General features: G+C 34.9%; 1 protein-coding gene and 1 long non-coding RNA gene across 3 annotated transcripts; both read right to left on the bottom strand.

The window, feature by feature from the left end:
- Positions 1–2073: 2073 nt before the first annotated feature.
- Positions 2074–4756, bottom strand: LOC149020942 (protein SPEAR3-like). Of its 2 annotated transcripts, none has more exons than XM_089147017.1 (5): positions 4283–4756; positions 4048–4167; positions 3536–3597; positions 3295–3382; positions 2074–3169 (listed from the first exon to the last, which is right to left on the bottom strand). In XM_089147017.1, exons 1-5 carry the CDS (start codon positions 4496–4498, stop codon positions 3056–3058), a joined length of 600 nt encoding a protein of 199 aa, XP_089003143.1. In that variant the 5' UTR covers positions 4499–4756; the 3' UTR covers positions 2074–3055. The 2 variants fall into 2 exon arrangements, with proteins under 2 accessions (XP_089003143.1, XP_089003142.1); XM_089147016.1 differs by having other exon boundaries at positions 4048–4170; positions 4283–4755.
- Positions 4757–12117: 7361 nt separating this feature from the next.
- LOC149020941 (uncharacterized) lies at positions 12118–18173 on the bottom strand. Its single transcript, XR_016172259.1, has 5 exons — positions 17877–18173; positions 14699–14786; positions 14381–14439; positions 12848–12890; positions 12118–12758 (listed from the first exon to the last, which is right to left on the bottom strand). It is a non-coding gene; the product is annotated as an uncharacterized LOC149020941 (long non-coding RNA).
- Between the last annotated feature and the right edge of the window lie 113 nt (positions 18174–18286).

Below are 18286 nucleotides of genomic sequence, written 5' to 3'. Positions count from 1 at the left end.
CAGAACTTGTAGAAAGCTGAAATTATGAATATGAAACTGAAGCAGTTACTATTTTTTTTTTTGGTAAAGATAATTTCATTCAACAGCACAAGAAAGCAAGGCATCCGCATTACAAATGTCTGAGCCAAGAGGTAGAAAAGAGGCCAGCTGATCCTCCCTGTAGAGACAGCAGCCTTCCTAGCCAAAGCAACTACTACAAAACCATAGAAAGAGAAAAAGAACCGAATTCATGGTAGATAAGGGTGTAAATCGGAACAATATCGGCACCGTACCGAATTTCAAAACCAAAACTGTACTGTAATGTATTTTATACAATAAGGTAAGAAAAAAACGGTATGATACGGATTCAATATGAAGTCGGTGCTGAAAAATGGTCCAATATATGGTAAGGTATAATTTCAATATGAAAGAACTCATTCGATTCCAAAACCGTATTTAATTAATTGAATGCCTAAGTTGGTTTATGGTTCTTTACCTTAATATATTGAACAAGCTAAATAGATGTGTCAAGAACCCCTAAAATCACAATCTTACTTAGAAAAATACTTCAATACACATCTCATGACTCAAGGTTCTTGCATATAGTATCTATATGGCTATATGCTTCAGCACAGCAACCAGGATTGCCTTTTGCATATTCCACAGTCATTTCCAAGTAAACTAAAATACAACACAGTTGAGCAACAATTGAAGATGTAATATCAAAATTAATGCCATAGCAAAACAATAAAATGGTACAGTATTCGGGAAAAAAAATCATCTGCTATGCTTAGCTCTCTGTTGTGCACAACAGTGCACTTAAATGTCAAACAATAGTTGAAATTTATAGCATGATTTTAAATTGAAAAAGTTCAAAATAGACTTGTAATTTTTTTGCTTTTTCAGCCTATTATTTGACATCTAAGTGTACTGCTGTGCAGCTGTGCATAACAGAGGATGCTTTCCCTAGTACTCGGTACCTAAAACTAATACAGTACAGTACCGAATTGAAAAATTCGATTTTGTACCATATCATACCAAATTTTAAAACAATGTAATTTTGGTACAGAATTAACCCCCTTAGTAGAAACCAGCTGCATCTAAACAAACCAGTTCACGTCTCTTGCACATTGCACAAATTGTCATTTTGGGGGTTTGTAATCTTTTTTGTTTGCTTCTGATTCGTTTGCTTTCTCATTATGTTACTCTTAGCTGGTGGGATTTTGGTTGATTTGTCTTGCCGGGCAATCATTTAATCGGTATTTTTTGTTTTCTATACAGTTTTTTTCTTCTTGGCAGTAAATGGACCTGTCTGTCTCTCCACCCCTCAATCCACTCCCTGGATAAAGAAGAAGAACCCAAAAGAAATAAGAGCTGGAGACCAACAGAACTTTAGCTTAATTCGTCAAACAAAAAAATTGTCTCCATGACCACGAGTGAAGCGCATGAGATTCACGAGGAGACATGAGAAGGACCTTTCATGAGTACAGTTCAGACCTAAACAAAGAATCCTGATTGCTGTTTCATACCTGTGGGCACTGAAAGATGATGGTTCTTGACCTGTGGGTGGATGTTGTTTTGGGGGGAGGGGGTTTGTGTAATGTGTATCTTGGGGTGGGAGGGAGGGGATTTGGCTGGTGAAGTCATTAAGGTGCTCAAGTGATGGAAATAAGAAAAAGCTATGAGTGACTGATGAAACCACACTGTAAACTAATGGATAAACCTAAAAACATTTTGATTGGAAATCAACTTGTAGAGCTGACAAATTATGGAAGTAGCAGAGAAGTAAAGGAAATTGTGAATCAATAATCATACAAGGAAAGCCACTAAAATTGTCTACATTCACAATGAAAAAGGGTGAACATTCACCACAAGTTCATAGTGAAATCTAACATCTACATATGTAGCAAACACTAAAATTGTCTACATATACAATGAGAGAATGAACACCAGCTACAAATTCATAGTGAAATCCAATACGCACATATGTAGCAAGAATCAGTGTTTCATCAGCCCTAGTGATAGAATACATGCAAAGACATCATATATTAACCCTAGTCTCTTAACTAAGTTGTTTTCTTCTTTGTTAGGGTTTTCATTCAAAGAGTTAGAATCTGGGTCTATAATATATTGTGCATTCCTAAGTAAGCAAAAATTGAAAACAATTGGGTTTCAAAATTAGTTTTTGATGGATACATAGATAAGTAAAACATAAAACAAAACTTGCGATGCTCTTGGCTCAATGATCTAAATGACATAAACTTATGATCTAAGTATATGGGTTGAAATTTTTTCTCTTCATGTAGGTAGAAAATCCAACTCATATGCACCGGACACTCTTACAAATATGAACATTAAGACAAAATAATAAAACAATTTCTATGTCATATGTCAAATGCTTCATGTGAAGTTTAATTAAGTGTTAAACTAATGGTTATAGTAGTCTACCTCTTTGGCCAAAATGTCATCACCGACCTTAAGCTGACATGTTTGCAGACTGGAATCCACTTCTACAAAAGTAGGAACACAAATGATTAGGTGATTAATATCTGATCAAGATTGCATAACACCCTTTTGTCTCCTCCAGGTAAAAAGCTTAAAATTCTCTCCTTTTCACACTTTGTCTCTCAGTTACTTTCTCTCCTTATTCCTATTTAATTAGAAGAGAACAGTATCCACGATTCGGTATAATGACAGGCTTGCTTATCTGCAAATTAAACTTTTAAAAAGGAACATGAAAACAATATTGAAAGGGAAAAAAAGCTTCTCTTTTCTTTCTCATTAATCACTCTCATCATCAACTCTCTTACATTAATTCATGATATGTCTCGATCAACATGGGACATTCATGCATCTTGAACAGAAGAACATCTCACATTTCATCACAAAAGCCCCTTCCATTCCATTAATACTTGAGAGTTGAAAATCAATAGTTCTCTGTCTACTTGCTCCACAACTAGTAATCAGTCTTAGAAAGTTCAACTGGCCATGCATGTTGAACTGTCTACCATTGATAACATCATAGGAACTGGGAATTGAAACCCATTTCGTTTTTATTGCAAATGATGAAAGCTGGCTATAGTTTGAGCTCTAGATCTATTTCCCCTACATCACTTGAATCGGAATATTGATTGCTTGACCCAATTGAATCATACCGGTCCTTTCTGTTCTTCTTCTTTTGCACTAAATCCTGTAAGATCATGAACCAAGAACAGAAACAAATCTTATCAGTATTATACGTACAACAAGGGAATTGCAAACATCAATCTACTTTAAAGGAAATAAATAAGAGCAATCAAGGATTTTCAAGTCAACCTTTGCATTTAGACCCTGCAGGTGTCCATTCTCAGTAGGGTGCATGTAGTATTGAGTCTCTGAGTAACCACCACTGCTGCTGTTCCATCTGGTCACATTAATTAATTTTGTAGATCAGGGCCAAGCAGATTAATTTTTTTGTTTGGTACTGTGATAGGGGTGTAAAATGCTACCCAGTTTGGGTCCTCAGATAAACAGAAGAAAGAATCTCATCATCAACTCTTATATATTGAAGTAATACCTTGCTGTAGACTGTGAATCACCATATCTGTAATCTGTCGGCTCCATCTCTCCCATACCCATCTGTTGATTACCATGTAGAATTATCATATTCAGACTTCCCTCAGGAAATATTTTATAAAACAAGAAAGTAGAATTTTGATTTGAAACATTAATAAATCATGTCAGGATAAACAGCTAAGCATACAAAATCTTTTTCTGAACCCTAAAAAAAAAAAGGTTGATTCAAAAAAGAACTCAAAGAATGGGTTGTGAGTACTTGAAATTCATAATTGCTAATCAGATGGTGATGAGGAAGATGAAAAGAAGTGAGACAGGAAAAACTCAAAGACATGATGACCCTAGGAAGACAAGAACTAAGGGACATGCATTACATAAACTTTGCCCATAAAGGAGGATGTAAAGAAACCATATGTAACAGATTATCTCATGCAGAAAGCTTGGGCAGATGCAGAATATCTTTCTTTCCAGTGCTTTTTTTTGTTGTGGTGAAGTCATGAAATCCAGACATACCGTGATGTTTGGGTGATGGTAGCCATAAGGTACTGCTGATGATGAAGAATAACAGGAGAAAGATGATGATGATGATGATGGTACAGATGAATAGGTACTTCCCATCCTCACTTCCTCTTCCTGCTGCATGTAAGATAAAGAGGAAACAACCATGAAATACTAAAACAGCAATAAATTTCAATGGATCAGGACATGGAGGAAATCATATTGAATCCAAAGTGAACAGCAAGATGACCTGAGATGTGTGGTAAGGATTGTGAAGGGAATTAGGAAGATAGTTGCAACTCATTTGATTGTGTAATCTGATCTTCTCTAACTGAGCAACTCCAAGTCCTCTCTGCGGTTGCTTTGGCTTGTCTGAGTTGTTGCTCTTCTTTCCTTTCCTTGAATTCGAGCCACCAGCAGCTCTTCCATTACCCATGATTGGCTCCCCAAAATAACTGCTTCCCATCTCTCTAACCTCTCTAATGAAATCTGCTTCTGCACCAAAAGCAAGAACTCCTTCCCCTCCTTTCCGTAACTTGTCTTCTGATAGTGCCAATGAGAGAGATCTCAAATGCCCCTTTTAAGCTGTTTGCCCCCGCAAAGTAATTACTGCATAGCTGGATTAGATTGTGAAGATTTATGGGCAAATATATAGTTAGATTTTATTCTCTTTAACTCTCCCTTATTTCTTGGGTTCAATTTGAGAAGTTCCATAAAGTATATAGAATCCACATTTTCTATTTCTCCCTTTTGCCTTCTCTGTAAATTAATTTCTGAGATTTGGGTCTTCTTCAAATTTGAAAGTGATTGTCCTTTCATATTAACTACTAAGAAATCAATCTCTAAGCTGTCTTTCCATTAAAAAAATAGGAGAACCCATACCATAACACCACCTAATAAGGGTACTTCTCAACTAAACATTTGGATGGTCTTACCATATGACTGCAATCCATGTGGCAGACATGCATGAGCCTACTTGTTCTATCTCGATCAGTAGCTTCAATTCATCAACTGGGTAGGACCCAATGAAGATTTGAACCTCATTGGCTGCTACCATGTTAATCCATATGGTCAAACCCACCCACCCTTCTAGTACCTCAAAATTTCTTTTGATCTATAGCTTCTTTTTTAAATTACTTGTATAGAAAGATTTATATTAGAATAACAGTTATCCAGAGAAGAAAATAAGACAGGAGACCATATCACATCTAGATTTATAAATCCAAGAAATTTCCTCGGCAAGTTCTCAGGGATTGTCATATCTCGGAGAAAGAAATGGAAACCTTACACCATATATGCTTTAAAGCATATGAAGTCCTAAAATGCCACAAATTAAACAAAATCCTTATTGTCTTAAAATACATAAGCAGTCTTGATGCACACTTTTCGGGCTTCAAAATCTAATTTTTAAAAGAGGTTGATGGAAGGTTTTTTTTATCAAGGTAATAGCAATATTTCAGATGCCACAATCTAATTAGTTGCCATGCACCAAATCAGAAACATAAAAATTGTGCTGTTTCATGCATGATTGGATGGGTTCATAGTTTATGTGGCTTTTATTCCTTAACTGACATATATGTAATTAAGAACCTTTTCTGCCAAACCAAATCAAGGAAAGAAAACTATTATTCACAAGGACAAACCCATCAATCCATACAAAATAAGCCCCCCCCCTCCCACCCCCCACACCGGAAAAAAAAAAAAAACCAGAAAATATAATAAAAGAGTAGCACTAATCTATAGACAAAAACATTATCATCCAATATTTGGGCTGTGATTTGCAACTTGGAAATTATTCTTAATGGATAACTAAAGGTTCCAAGACCATGTTGACCCACGTTTATGTAGATGTGCTGTCTTAACTACTTTTAAATTTCTTTGTTACTCGTGAATCATGATTATGAGACTAAGAAAGAGTAAATTGACTAATGCAAAGAAGTGCTAGGGTGTTACTAATCCCATACAAAAGAAAATAAAAAAAGAATACTCTTGATCTAATGCCTTCGGGTATACGTGGGGAAGTGTGGATCATCAGCTTTTACCAAAAAAAAAAAGAAAAAAAAAGATAGATTCGCTAATAATAATTTTGTATAGAAGAAATAAAACTCAATTAATCTTCCAGAGCACAACAATACACCAATACCTAAAAAGAAAAAGGGAGAGGGGTGGCAGAGCGGGAAGGAATAAAGCTCTTATATTTCCGATTTTGTGGACCTAACATGCACTCTATGGCTGTAGATGCACCACACTAGCTAGTAGCTAGACATGTGGGTTTAATGTTGATAACTAATCTCTAATTTATTTTTAAATTTCTATAAAGAATGCACCCAATTAAGTAAAATAGTAACATTTGTGCATAAGATCAGCTCAAAAATAACTACACCTTTGCTCACATATTATCATTCACTTAAATGGGTGATTTATCTTCCCCTTATCATATTTCAAAAGGGTTTTTCTTATTTGTTTTAAACAACCATTTCTCCAAGGAAAATTAGTATGTTTTTAAGATTTTGAGATAGAATCTATCTTGGTTAGCTCTTCAACAAGGTCAGTGCTTTTTGCTTGTTACAGAAGGTTCATAGTTATTTTGTTCAATGAACAACTCTAGTTAATAGTATGGGGAGGCATAAAAAAATACTATCTTCGATCTTTTGCTTACTTGTGAAACCAATATTAATTTTTTTTTAACAACTTAAACCTCCCCACTCTCTCCCAGAAACTAGTAGTAATATTAATAATTTGTTAGTTGAGATAATACACATATAAGCATCGGAACCCAAGTCAAGTTTGTCATGGTTTCTTTAATACGTGCTAGTTGATTTGCAGGTTAGTTTAGAGTTAGTAGGCACAAAATAGATAATTAAAAACGGGTGATTAACGAATAACGAAGATCCAGGTGTTGTTGTACAACTACTATGTATGTATGGTCAAATCAAAATTTGATTTTTCTCATTAGTCAAACTTTGCTAACCTCGATTCTTGGCTTTTGGAGATTTAAAAATAAAGAAAATAGCTCGTTCTCATTAGTACTGCTCTCAAAATTATAAACAATGAAAACAACTCACTCTATTAAATAAACTGAAGCGTTTTAGAGACTCTGGATTAGTAAATGACACTTAAATCTCTTACCCTCCTCAATCATTTATTTGCCGTTCGTGCATGAAATGGGTAGTCATCTCTGTCACTATTTTAATTTATCTCTTAACCTCCATTCACTTGCTTCTCCTTCCTTCCATCCTTCTGTAATCAAATTTTATACAGATTGAAAAGTACGAGATGGAGAGTGGTCCATTCTCTTTTTCTTCTTCTTCTTCTTCATGGTATGTTTTCTTCTGGTATATTTTAAGTAGTAGCAGAATCTAGGGAAGAGGAAACATCAGTGCTGAAGTATTATCTAGCTTATTAATATAGCTTTGCTGAATAGTAAATGCTGATGCTTGAATTGGGTTCTTCAAGAATGGTTCAATTTTCTATTGTTAGGTTGAGTTTGCCGCAGATAAACTTACAATAATTAGTTTTGGACCAATGAACCATTACATACAGGTCATTAGTAAGTTAAAGTTTAGTATTAGTTATATATATACCCAGATCAAGCTTAATTAATAACTCAGTTCATGATCTGATGTGTTTTAATCTATTACTTTGTGGTGATGTGGCTATGAATTAGCTATAAATGTAACCATGGATGACGAACGTGTTGATGGAATGATGTTCATATTTTTATATTTCACTTATAGAGGATGGTCCACCTACTATTCTAGCTAGGGTTTAATATATCTGTAAAATTAATACTCCCCCGTAGAAATTTTGGGTCAAGAAAAACCTGATCATTTTTATACCAAATTAACAGATAGAAATTACACATGCATCTAATTTATTAGAAGATTAACTATAATTGAGACTAGTTTTCCTCTACCTATAGTGAAAGAGAGATTCATTTACAGATTATATGGAAATATGAAGATGAATCACTTCAACAGTATAAGATCTGCTAGCTCATGGGAGAAGAAAAGTTTTTAACTTTATAATTTGATCAACATCGATCCAACTAGATTTAAGTTGTTTCCACACAAGAGTTAGGCAACCAAACACAGCTAGCCATATTAGAAAGCTAGGGTGTGAACCCAGAAGCTAGGAGCCAAACTAGAAAATTTACAAGCAAGCATAAACAGCAATGGAATGATCAGTCGCCATCTATTTTGGCTCCATTAATTCAGTCAGGATCGACTCAGTCTAAACCCTAGAAATCAGCTAATATGAAGCAATGCAGAGTTAGAAACCATTTAAACCTGATTCAATTAGGATTGAAGATGTGAATCCCATATGGAATGACGAATTCTCATTCACACAGTGGCTTAAAAAAACAAAAACCCCTTAGTTATTTTATATGTTTTGTTGGTAGATCAGATTTGATGTACGTGAGCAATGAACTAATCGAAAAGGAAGACAAAAGCAAGTGAGGATGTGAAGAGAATACAAACTGTGTAGATTTGATTTGAGGGCACATGCAAAACATTGATGCATTACTCCACACGATTTCCTGCAATCCCTTGGAAAACGCTGTTGTTCATACTAAAATATTTAGTTCCTTACTTCCTTACCCAGAAAATAATAATGAATTTGAGTTTCAAAATAAAGAAAGCTACTATACTCTCATCATGTGGAGAGCATTACAACCACCACCACCTCATACCTATCCATCTATATACTATATACATAAACTAAAAACTAAATCCATGATGATCTGTTATTTAATTATCTCCAATGTATACAACTTTCTATACAATCAATTTTACATTAAAATATATGAATACACACGGGGAGTTGGACTGTACCAAACTTTTTAAGATATTATGGTCTCTTATGCATCAAATCCCAAATATTCTAAAGGCAGATTGTTCTTTGTACCTATTGCACTTTCTTTGTCTTTTTTTTACTTGGACGGTTTTTTTTTTTCCGTGAGAAATTGGAGGGTACATTAGTGCATTTGGTGCATGGTTCCTGCGTTTAAACATGAGGTTGTATGAAATGATTGTCATACTTTTAGGGCCTGTTTGGTTACATGAATCCAAGATTTCAAATCTCTAGATTCATGAATGCGAGAGTTATACCCATTTGGTTGTGAAAATCCATGGATTCATGAAATCTAGAGATTCATCTTTTTACACTAAAAACGTGAATCTGTAGATTTATGGGTATGAAGTGAATTCAGAGATTTTATTCCACATATTCTATTAATCAAACAGTTAATTTTATGAACTATGACTCCATAGATTTGAAATCTCCATATTTAATTGCAAGGTTTTGAGTTATACACGATAAAATACCTTTTGCCCTTGATTTATTTTGTTTCCTTTCTAGATTTGGGTTTAATAGAAGAATTATTGCTTATGTAATTCATTATCTTTAAGATATTAATTAATTATTCTAGACAACCACATATATAAAGGTTTAAATTAAATGATATAAGATAGCGAAATCTATGCTTTTGTATTATATATTGGATGATGACCAAAATGGTTATTCTCACGCCACCAATATTTTAATACTTCGAAAAGAAGAAGAAAAATCCAATATTCAATTACTTCCTACCTTTGCATAGAATTCTAAAATAAGTTTGGCACACTCAAATGTCATTCTCATTAATGATAAGACTAGAGAGATATGCTAGTCATGGTCGCCCAATACAACTTTAGGTATTATAGACGATTCAGTCAAACTTAAGTAGTACTCGAATTTAAATAAAAAACAATTTAATTTTCTCATTCTATAACCATATTTCTTCCTAGTTCCTATCAAATTGTAAATTCATAGATCTTACTAAATTCATGTTGTCCATGTTAGCAAATATTTCTAATATAGGGTGTTACTACACCATGTATTTAACGTGATTCAATCTAGTATATGATTGTTAAATTGATTTATCAATCTATATAAATATTTTACATTTTGTATCAGAAAAAGAGCTGAACATGACTGTTTCAAGTCACAAATAAGATCTATAAAAGTTCTACAGTGAAATATAATAGACCAATAACTGTTGTATGCTCAAGTGAGAAAATTAAGATTATATATACACTATGGTTTGGTTTGGGTTGGATTAGCTAGGTTGCGTTTGTGGAAGGGTCTCTGGAGTTTCAATATCTATATCCATTTTCACAGCATCTCAGTTAGCTAGCATAAGGTATGAGCTTTCCAGAATATGAATTCAAACTTACAAAAAGAATAATTCTTCAGGGTATGGAGGTTTGAAAAGAAATCTTTAAAAAGAGAATCCACCAATAACGTGATAACTAGGAAACATGAACCATTAAAGCATGCAACTGGTATATATTTATAGAACCAACATCCCTGATGCTCTCATGATCTACCTTGGATATGATTTGTCAAATTATTAACAGACAATCCAGTTATTGGGAGCTTAATCTCCATTTTAAACCACTAAACGTGTATCCTATGCCTATTTTTATAACTTATATATCTATCTGTGTTTAATTAAACACAATGAAAAGATTGGTCTTTAATCAAATATATATTATATATATATCTCTGAAGATCTCAAAGCCTAAGTAATAATTCGTCATAAAAGACAAGAACCATGAGAATGACTCATCAACCTCTTCTTCCTGGAAACTGATTACAAGTTTGAAATTCCATCTACCTCTGGTAATGAATCGTGAATAGTTGTTTATTACTTAAGGCATGTGGGAGAGAGAGAGGAATAACCTAAGTAGCTAATCTCATAAAGAAAGGGTATCTTGTTTTGGTCGGAGATACTGGATTTTGTGATATAAATATGACTTTGATGAAGACTTACATGTAGTTAAATACTGATAGACAATACTAAAAAATGGTGTTCATTCAAATATTTTATGGGCTTCATCAATCCTTCCATAAATAAACAAAAATTGCTTCCATCGCACTTGATGAAGCTCATGATTCCATGGAAACGATGAGCTACACGAATTCACAACATTGTGAAGGAAATTAATAGAATATAGAGGTGTATCTACGGTTAAAGCTCTCCTTTTCCTGCAAAAGATTTCAAGTGCTTTCTTTTATTTGTAATAAATGCAGGAAATCCAAGGTTCCCTTGATGTTTCAACTTGGTTTTTAAATTCCTGTGCCTCTTCCCATATTATATTAACCCGCCAGCAAATTTCTAGTTGATAAATCTAATGCCTTTTGTTCTTCTCCACCATTAAATTTTTCTTAAAAAAATTTATTTTCTTAGTACAGAACAGATCACAAGGTTGATTATGAGATACTCGCATGCACGGATTTTGATTTCCTATATATAAATTAAGTTTTTATATATAAGACGGAGTACTATAGACTCATTGTATATGTTCTTCCGTGATCCATATGTATATATTAACTTATTTATATCTTTTATGAGAAAATAAAATTCTAATTACTTTATTAATGATTTCTTCTAAAATATGTATAAATGTCTACCTATACATATTTTTTCACTTAGACTAATTCCTCCAACTTACTCTGTTATAAAGTGCTTAGTTATGGATTAAACAGATATCAGAGATTTAACATAAATTAATCCAAAAAGATTTTAACGAATTCCATTTAATAATTTTATCTAAAATATGTTTCCAAGTTGATACAATAACTTTTGCTTAGACAATTAGACTATTTCCTTCAAAATAATTAGATTAAGATTTAGTTTGATATGAAGGCCGGGGATATAGCATAGATTTGTTAAAAGATCACTAAAATTGGAAACGAGCAGATATTATCCGTTTTTGTAATATTTGTTAATTAGCAATATGTGTGGCTATGAACTCTCTAACTTGGTTACTGGTTTTAATTTTATTGCAAAGGCTAAGTTAATGGTTTGATGTAGAACTAACTACCATATCCATATGGATTCTATATAAATATAAATATATAAGGTCAAGCGAAAGCTGAAGACCAGAATCGTGGGTGGCATAAACCAGACTTATTCAATCAAAACACCTGCTTAATCATCTCAAACAAGCCAATCTACCAGTCAGGAACTATCTTTTTCTGTTGAAGAAATGGTGAAAGTTTCATGGTTTGGTGACTTTCTCACTTGTCTTAAAGAAAAAAAGGATTGGTTGGTTGCTCAGGGATTTGCCATTTTCCAGTGTAGACTTGATTCGACAAACAAGTTAAGAGTAACATTTTAGTTCGATCTATTTCAAGTTTGAGGCTCCACATGATTGCTTTCACTTCCAGTTTCTAGAATCAACTCTGATTGAAACCCACAATTTAACTTTTTCATTTTTTGATGAGACAAGAAAAATATATATAAAGCAACAGATTGAAAGCTTACATCAATGGCTGATTCCATAGTGGAACCAGATAAAAGTGTGTTTGTGGTAAAATCTAAGATTGAACCGTAATACATGTAGTCTGAATGGTAGGGATCATTACAAACGGTTAAGGGTCCTGAATCCCCTGATAATGATAAAGCAGATTAGAATAAACAAGATCGAAACAAGATGTATCGGCAATGACCTGATTGGATTCAGAATAAGCTGCTTTCAATCCTTCCAATCTGAGATGACAGTGCATATTGGTAAACCCAAAATTGCAGCAAATTGAAGTCTTTGATAGAGTGCTACTGTCAACACCTCCAAGTACTGGTTAAAACCTGTCACACCCTTCTGAAGTTTTCACACAAAAACCTTCATTTACAAGACAAAAAAACCATCTCCCATCTTTTAATCGGTCGCCCATGACACCTGCAATTACAAGAGTAGTACTAGTAAGCATTGACCAACTAGGGGGTTGAACCAAAGATGTTTTCAAATAAATCTGTTCAGTAGCAGGCCTGTGGGTAGTTGTTAGATCCCAGAACTTATCCACCATTCCACCTGAGAAAAATTTGTTGAATTAGGTTATTTGGTCTTACTTCTCTAATTCTACAATAATTCCAGGCTGACCCATACTATATAACCAGTCAAAAAAGGATATTAAACACCCAATTAAGGGTGTGAAGATTCCAATCATGAGTATGGCAGATAAAAAGACACAATCAACGCAAGAAAGAAAAGAGATCCTATCTATACTTAAGTCTAGTGGACCTGCAGCAATGTATACCTTATCCAATCACATCTAATGAACAGGTGCTCAGTAGTCTCTTCGTCCTGTTTACAAAAACAGCAGATAGGGTCTGTTTGCATCCATTTAAAAAGAAACAGAAGCAACAGGGAGCCCTTGATTTAACGATTGCCAGAAGAACGTTTTATATTTTGGTAGACTTTTGATTTTCCAGAACAAAGTTCACCATTTCTTTACGCCTTTGGGAAAAGATGGGACATTCATCATAAAAATTACCACCCTTTTAGTTGAGAAATTTCCATTCTTAGATGGTAGAAACCACCAAGAATAGAATTCAGAGGTACAAGTGCAATGTTTGATGCCAAAAGTATAGGTAGGGCATGAATAAGAGCATCCCTATTTCAAGTAAAACTGGCGGTGAAATCCGCCACAATGGTTGAGGGTCTTCCCGATCCTAAATGTGGAGGGACGATGCATGAGGGGATACCTTTAACCCATGGGTCAGTCCAAAAGTAAGTGTGATTGACCCTACCCACACAGGAAATCAGCAATTCCCATTGCACTGCATCCACATTCTGGATTAAATTGTCTTTCCTGGTGCACTGCCATTGGTCAATTTCCAAAAATGCTCACTTCGGTTTTTCTCCAAAGCATGATGTTGCCAACATTTTTGAGCTAGTACTGCCATCATTCTCTGAAATTGGTGAATTTACTCAAGTGACATCAAGCCTGTTAAACAGTGTGTTACAGATTTTTCTTTCAAGTTCCAAAGGAAATTTCTGGTTGGAAAATTGGCATGTGATCAGACCTCAAGGAAAAATCTTAGTGAGTGGTTCATGCCAATGAGGTATGGTGATAATGTTGGTCCATCACATTAACACAATACAGACCAGAAGAAAGAACATACCACAAAATCACATTGTTTCAACCACGACGCATCAAATACAAACAGTGCATAGAGATTCTGCTTAAGCTATACTTCTTAGAACAATAAGATGGACATTCTCAGATTCTCAATTTCATCAAATATTATGGCAGATTTGGTCCCCATTAGACTTATTCCTCCTAACAAATATGATCCCTCAAATGGCTGCTGGCTGTCAATTGTTGACTAACCTCATTTTGTCTATGGAACAAAACAATAAAGATCCGCCTTCTTTACAAAATGTGTAAAGTTGTGGCACATCAAATAGAAGATGGAAAAGAGAGTAGGTAAACCAAATCAGGAAGATAATGCAGTCACTGCAATGAACTATCACAGAATAAATGCATACAGAGGAAATTTAGTGGGATGTCAGGGTACCTAACACAGAACCTCAACGCTTTAGCATTGAAATCCTACAATGCTGATCTCTTTGCATACTGCCAAGAAAGTAAAAATGAAATGAAATAAATAAGCCTAATCATATGCACAACAATATTGTACAACAATGTTTCATTACATTACAACATTTCAGAAAGGGGGACCAGTGGAAGAAAGGAAAAGGCAGACACCATGCATCTGCAGAAAGTTTCAAATCGGATAAAATAATTTATGGACGAGCCTCAAGAGCTTAGAAGTTGGACAACTGGTTTTCTTTAGACGTGTATTGAGTATTCTCACATTTGAGAGTATCCATACCTCATATTAACTTTTCAAGTGCTTTATCAAAGTTTGCAGAATCAAAATCTCCTCATTCCAAAGCTAAGTCTTTTTGCTGCCCACCACCCTGTCAGCAAAATGGGTTAGTCAACATTTTGAGTTAATTTTGTCTCAGAAAATCATTACTCAGACAGAAGATTCAACCTCGATTGGAGACAGGAAACTGTGAAAACAAAACTGTTCAGATTATCCTACTCTAAAAATTAACTTTTACGTATACCAAGGGATAGCCAACTGTTTATTAAAAGCATAGGACTCTGCTAAGTGGTAACACGATGTATAGAGACTGACACTTGCCCGGTGCTAGAAGGTCGGAAGGAGAAGTGATGTGAACACAAGTACCCCCTGGCCAAAACCTCAAGTGGGTCCCCCAGGATGGCTCAAAGAAACTACATGAACTCGCCAGACCCCTAGTTGGGGAGTATTTTGGGCATTTTGCCCCCTTTTTTAATTCTGGAATTATTTCCAAAATATTTCAGACGTTTAGTTGAGTTTGGTTAGGTTTAGAGATTTTTATTTTGCTTTAGAGTTGTTTTGGATGAGTCTTAAATTAGCATGTGTTTTTTAAGTTAACTTTTAATTAACATGTGTCTTTTAGTAAATTCCAAATCTAGGGTTGAGATCTTTAAGTAATTAGATTCCAATTTAAGAGTTTTGGTCAAGAGGTGGGATCCTCATCCAATAAGGAATCCCATCCCAAGTTAGAGTCTTTTTGAAAGCTATAAATAGCCTGTTAGTTCATTGTAATTCTCACTGGATTATTGAATGAAAAGTTATTGAGTAAGGATAGGGGTTCCTGTTTTGAGGGGGTCTCAGTGGATTCTGAAAAAGGTTCTTCAATATTCAGCATCTTCATTCAAGATCCTTCAAGATCAAGCAATTCTCTGCAGTCTTCAACCAATTCCAACAATCATTCATCTTCCACAGCAGCTAATCCAATCATAGCAGCCTTTCAAACAAGTAAATACAAACCCCCAACCCTTCCCCACCTTCCAAGGTCCATTGCACCCAGCCCCTGCCCCTCCCTTGCCCTGCACAACATTCCCCACCCACTGCCCTTGCTGCCACTCCTGTGCATCCCTAGGCCCCTATGACTCCCCCAGCCCTACCCTAACCCCCCCCCCCCAAAGACCCTGTTGGACCCCTCACCACCCCTGTCCCTGCCCTATGACCCCTTCCCCTTCCCTCCCAATTCAAGACTCTCTCTCTCTCTCTTCCTTGTGGCAGAAAAAGGAGAAAGAAAAAAAAAAAAGAAAGAAGAAAGAAGAAAAAGAAAAGAAAGAACAGAAGAAACGAAAAAAGAAAGAAAAGAGAGATCACAAAAAAGAAAGTTCCTTACCTTTCAAGATCCAACCATATCCATTATATCATCATTAAATTTGGGTTTGTTAAAAACCTAAAACCTTCCCCATACCCAACTGCAGGATTCCATAACCCTTCCCATCTTCCCTAATAATATTTAGATATCCTAACACCTAGTAAACAATCCCCACACAATTCTTTTTTCCCTTTCTCGAAAACCCTTCCCACATAATTTTGGATTGACCGGTAGCCATCCTTCAAACCATCCAAAATTTATTTAGTTTCTTTTCTACCAACCTTAGGCAATCCATAATATTTTTACCTTTATCAGCTGGAAGATTCTGGGCAATCCTAAATTCTAGGGGAATCTACCCAAGAAACCCTAACCCTAGAATTGGATTTACATCAAGAAGTGTTATAAGCTTTAATGGAAGCCCCAGCAAATGGCAGCAGTAACTCTTAACTGTCCCTAAGGTAGAAAAATTCTTTGTTGCATAAGTAGTGACCTGCACACCTATACTAAAAGTAACTATTACATATTATCTATAGATACAAGAAAAAGTTAGAAGTCTTCAATTGCTATAACCTTTCTGCAACTCTTATCTAGAACACATTCTACCACTGAGCTAAGACTTCATTTTGGTGCACATGCCTGTAGCACCCAGAAAGTAGAACATAGATGTGGAAAGGTTATTACTTCAATATATGACCCCATGTAAATATTTAAAAGCTTATTCAGGGAAACAACCCATGAAATATGCCAAACACAAAATGTACAGTTAAAACTATATGTGAAATAAATAACTATCTAACATATTATGTATCTGTAGAACCTATAATACAAAGTATTGAGCTAGCAAAGTATTCTCCTAATTTATGTATGAATGAATGGTAGCTATGAAAAATTAGTAGGTGGATTTGCAACTTCTTTTCATTTCTGGTGGATGAGAAGTCATTCATCAGCCTTTTAAAGGTAAGAGATGAAATTTTACTAAAGTAATAAAGAGAAAAACACAGATGATCTTCCATTCTGAAGAGCTTAAACTCATATCCACAATTACAAAATAACTTACCTCTCTTGTAATTTGTAAACATCAATTCAATCAAGGAGTCAAAATTCACTTAGAGATCCAAAAGTAGACAAGGTAAAAACGTGTTAAGGACTTTCACTTTCTTCACACTTGTGAAACAAGGCAAGATTTTCAGTCACCCTTCACCCAGCTTTGGTTTGCAAAACCAATGAGTAGAAGATATACACGAAGGAATTGATATAATTTGTATACAGAACATATACTGAAAACAGAAACTTTCTGAATAAGTAAGCCCCCATTTGAAACATGCAGGTTAAACATGGTTGGCCAATATATATTGTGGCTACAGAACATACAATGAAAATACAAATTCTCTGAACGGATAGCGCACACACTTGAAACATGCAGGTAAGAAACAAGAATATCTTCCTTTCCCGATCAGTCAATATATGTTTCTTCCTGAAACTTAGAAGTGTCAGTATTGAATTATTGTTACAACACTGAAAACCATTCAATCTGCAATCTTGGTCTTTTTTTTTTTTTTTTTTTAACTTTGTGAGAATAAAGGAAATTCATGTTAATCAAAAGCCAGTTTGTTGCGTAGCCATAACCTTCTAAGGTTTTACCATCACCCACTGATTAACCTTATTTTATCCTTGATAAAACCATCTAATGCATACGTCTGAAGTAGCACAAATATTGCAAAAGTACGGCTCTTGAAGTCACCCTAAATAAGAATCATGCCCAACTGCAGTGGCAAGTAGTTAATAAAACCGGAAATTAGGTCAACTAAGTATCAATTGTTGCGAATAGAGAAGAAGTACCTCAAGATCCTCAGTAGGTTGAGAATCCATGTCAATTGAATGAATACCGTGAACAACATTCAGGATGCAATTGCAATGCGGGAACCTGTGGCTTGTTGTTCCAGCTCCATCGGAAACCAAAATGCTTTCTTGTCAGTTTCAATCAGAAATACAAAAACAGAGGATTTAATCCAAAAGAAAGGCGGTTATGAAGTCGAATTTGGAAGAGAAACCACATCATACTTTTGAATAACGGAACTGTTCAAGAATTCCTAGACATAAACCCCGAAATTCTCGAGCTTCATTGGCGCCCCTGCCCGTATTTAAGACGCTTGTCGTTTAAAGTATCGGACGAAACTATACGTATCACTTGAACGATACGATATTCGATACCGATACTATAAACCTTTCCAATTCTCCTGTAACATACT

This window comes from Hakea prostrata, chromosome 3 (assembly GCF_041222555.1).
Source record: "Hakea prostrata isolate BN-2017 chromosome 3, UWA_Hpros_2, whole genome shotgun sequence".
NCBI lineage: Eukaryota > Viridiplantae > Streptophyta > Magnoliopsida > Proteales > Proteaceae > Hakea > Hakea prostrata.
Note: the sequence above shows the minus strand (reverse complement) of the source record. Positions and strands in the feature narration are given on the sequence as shown.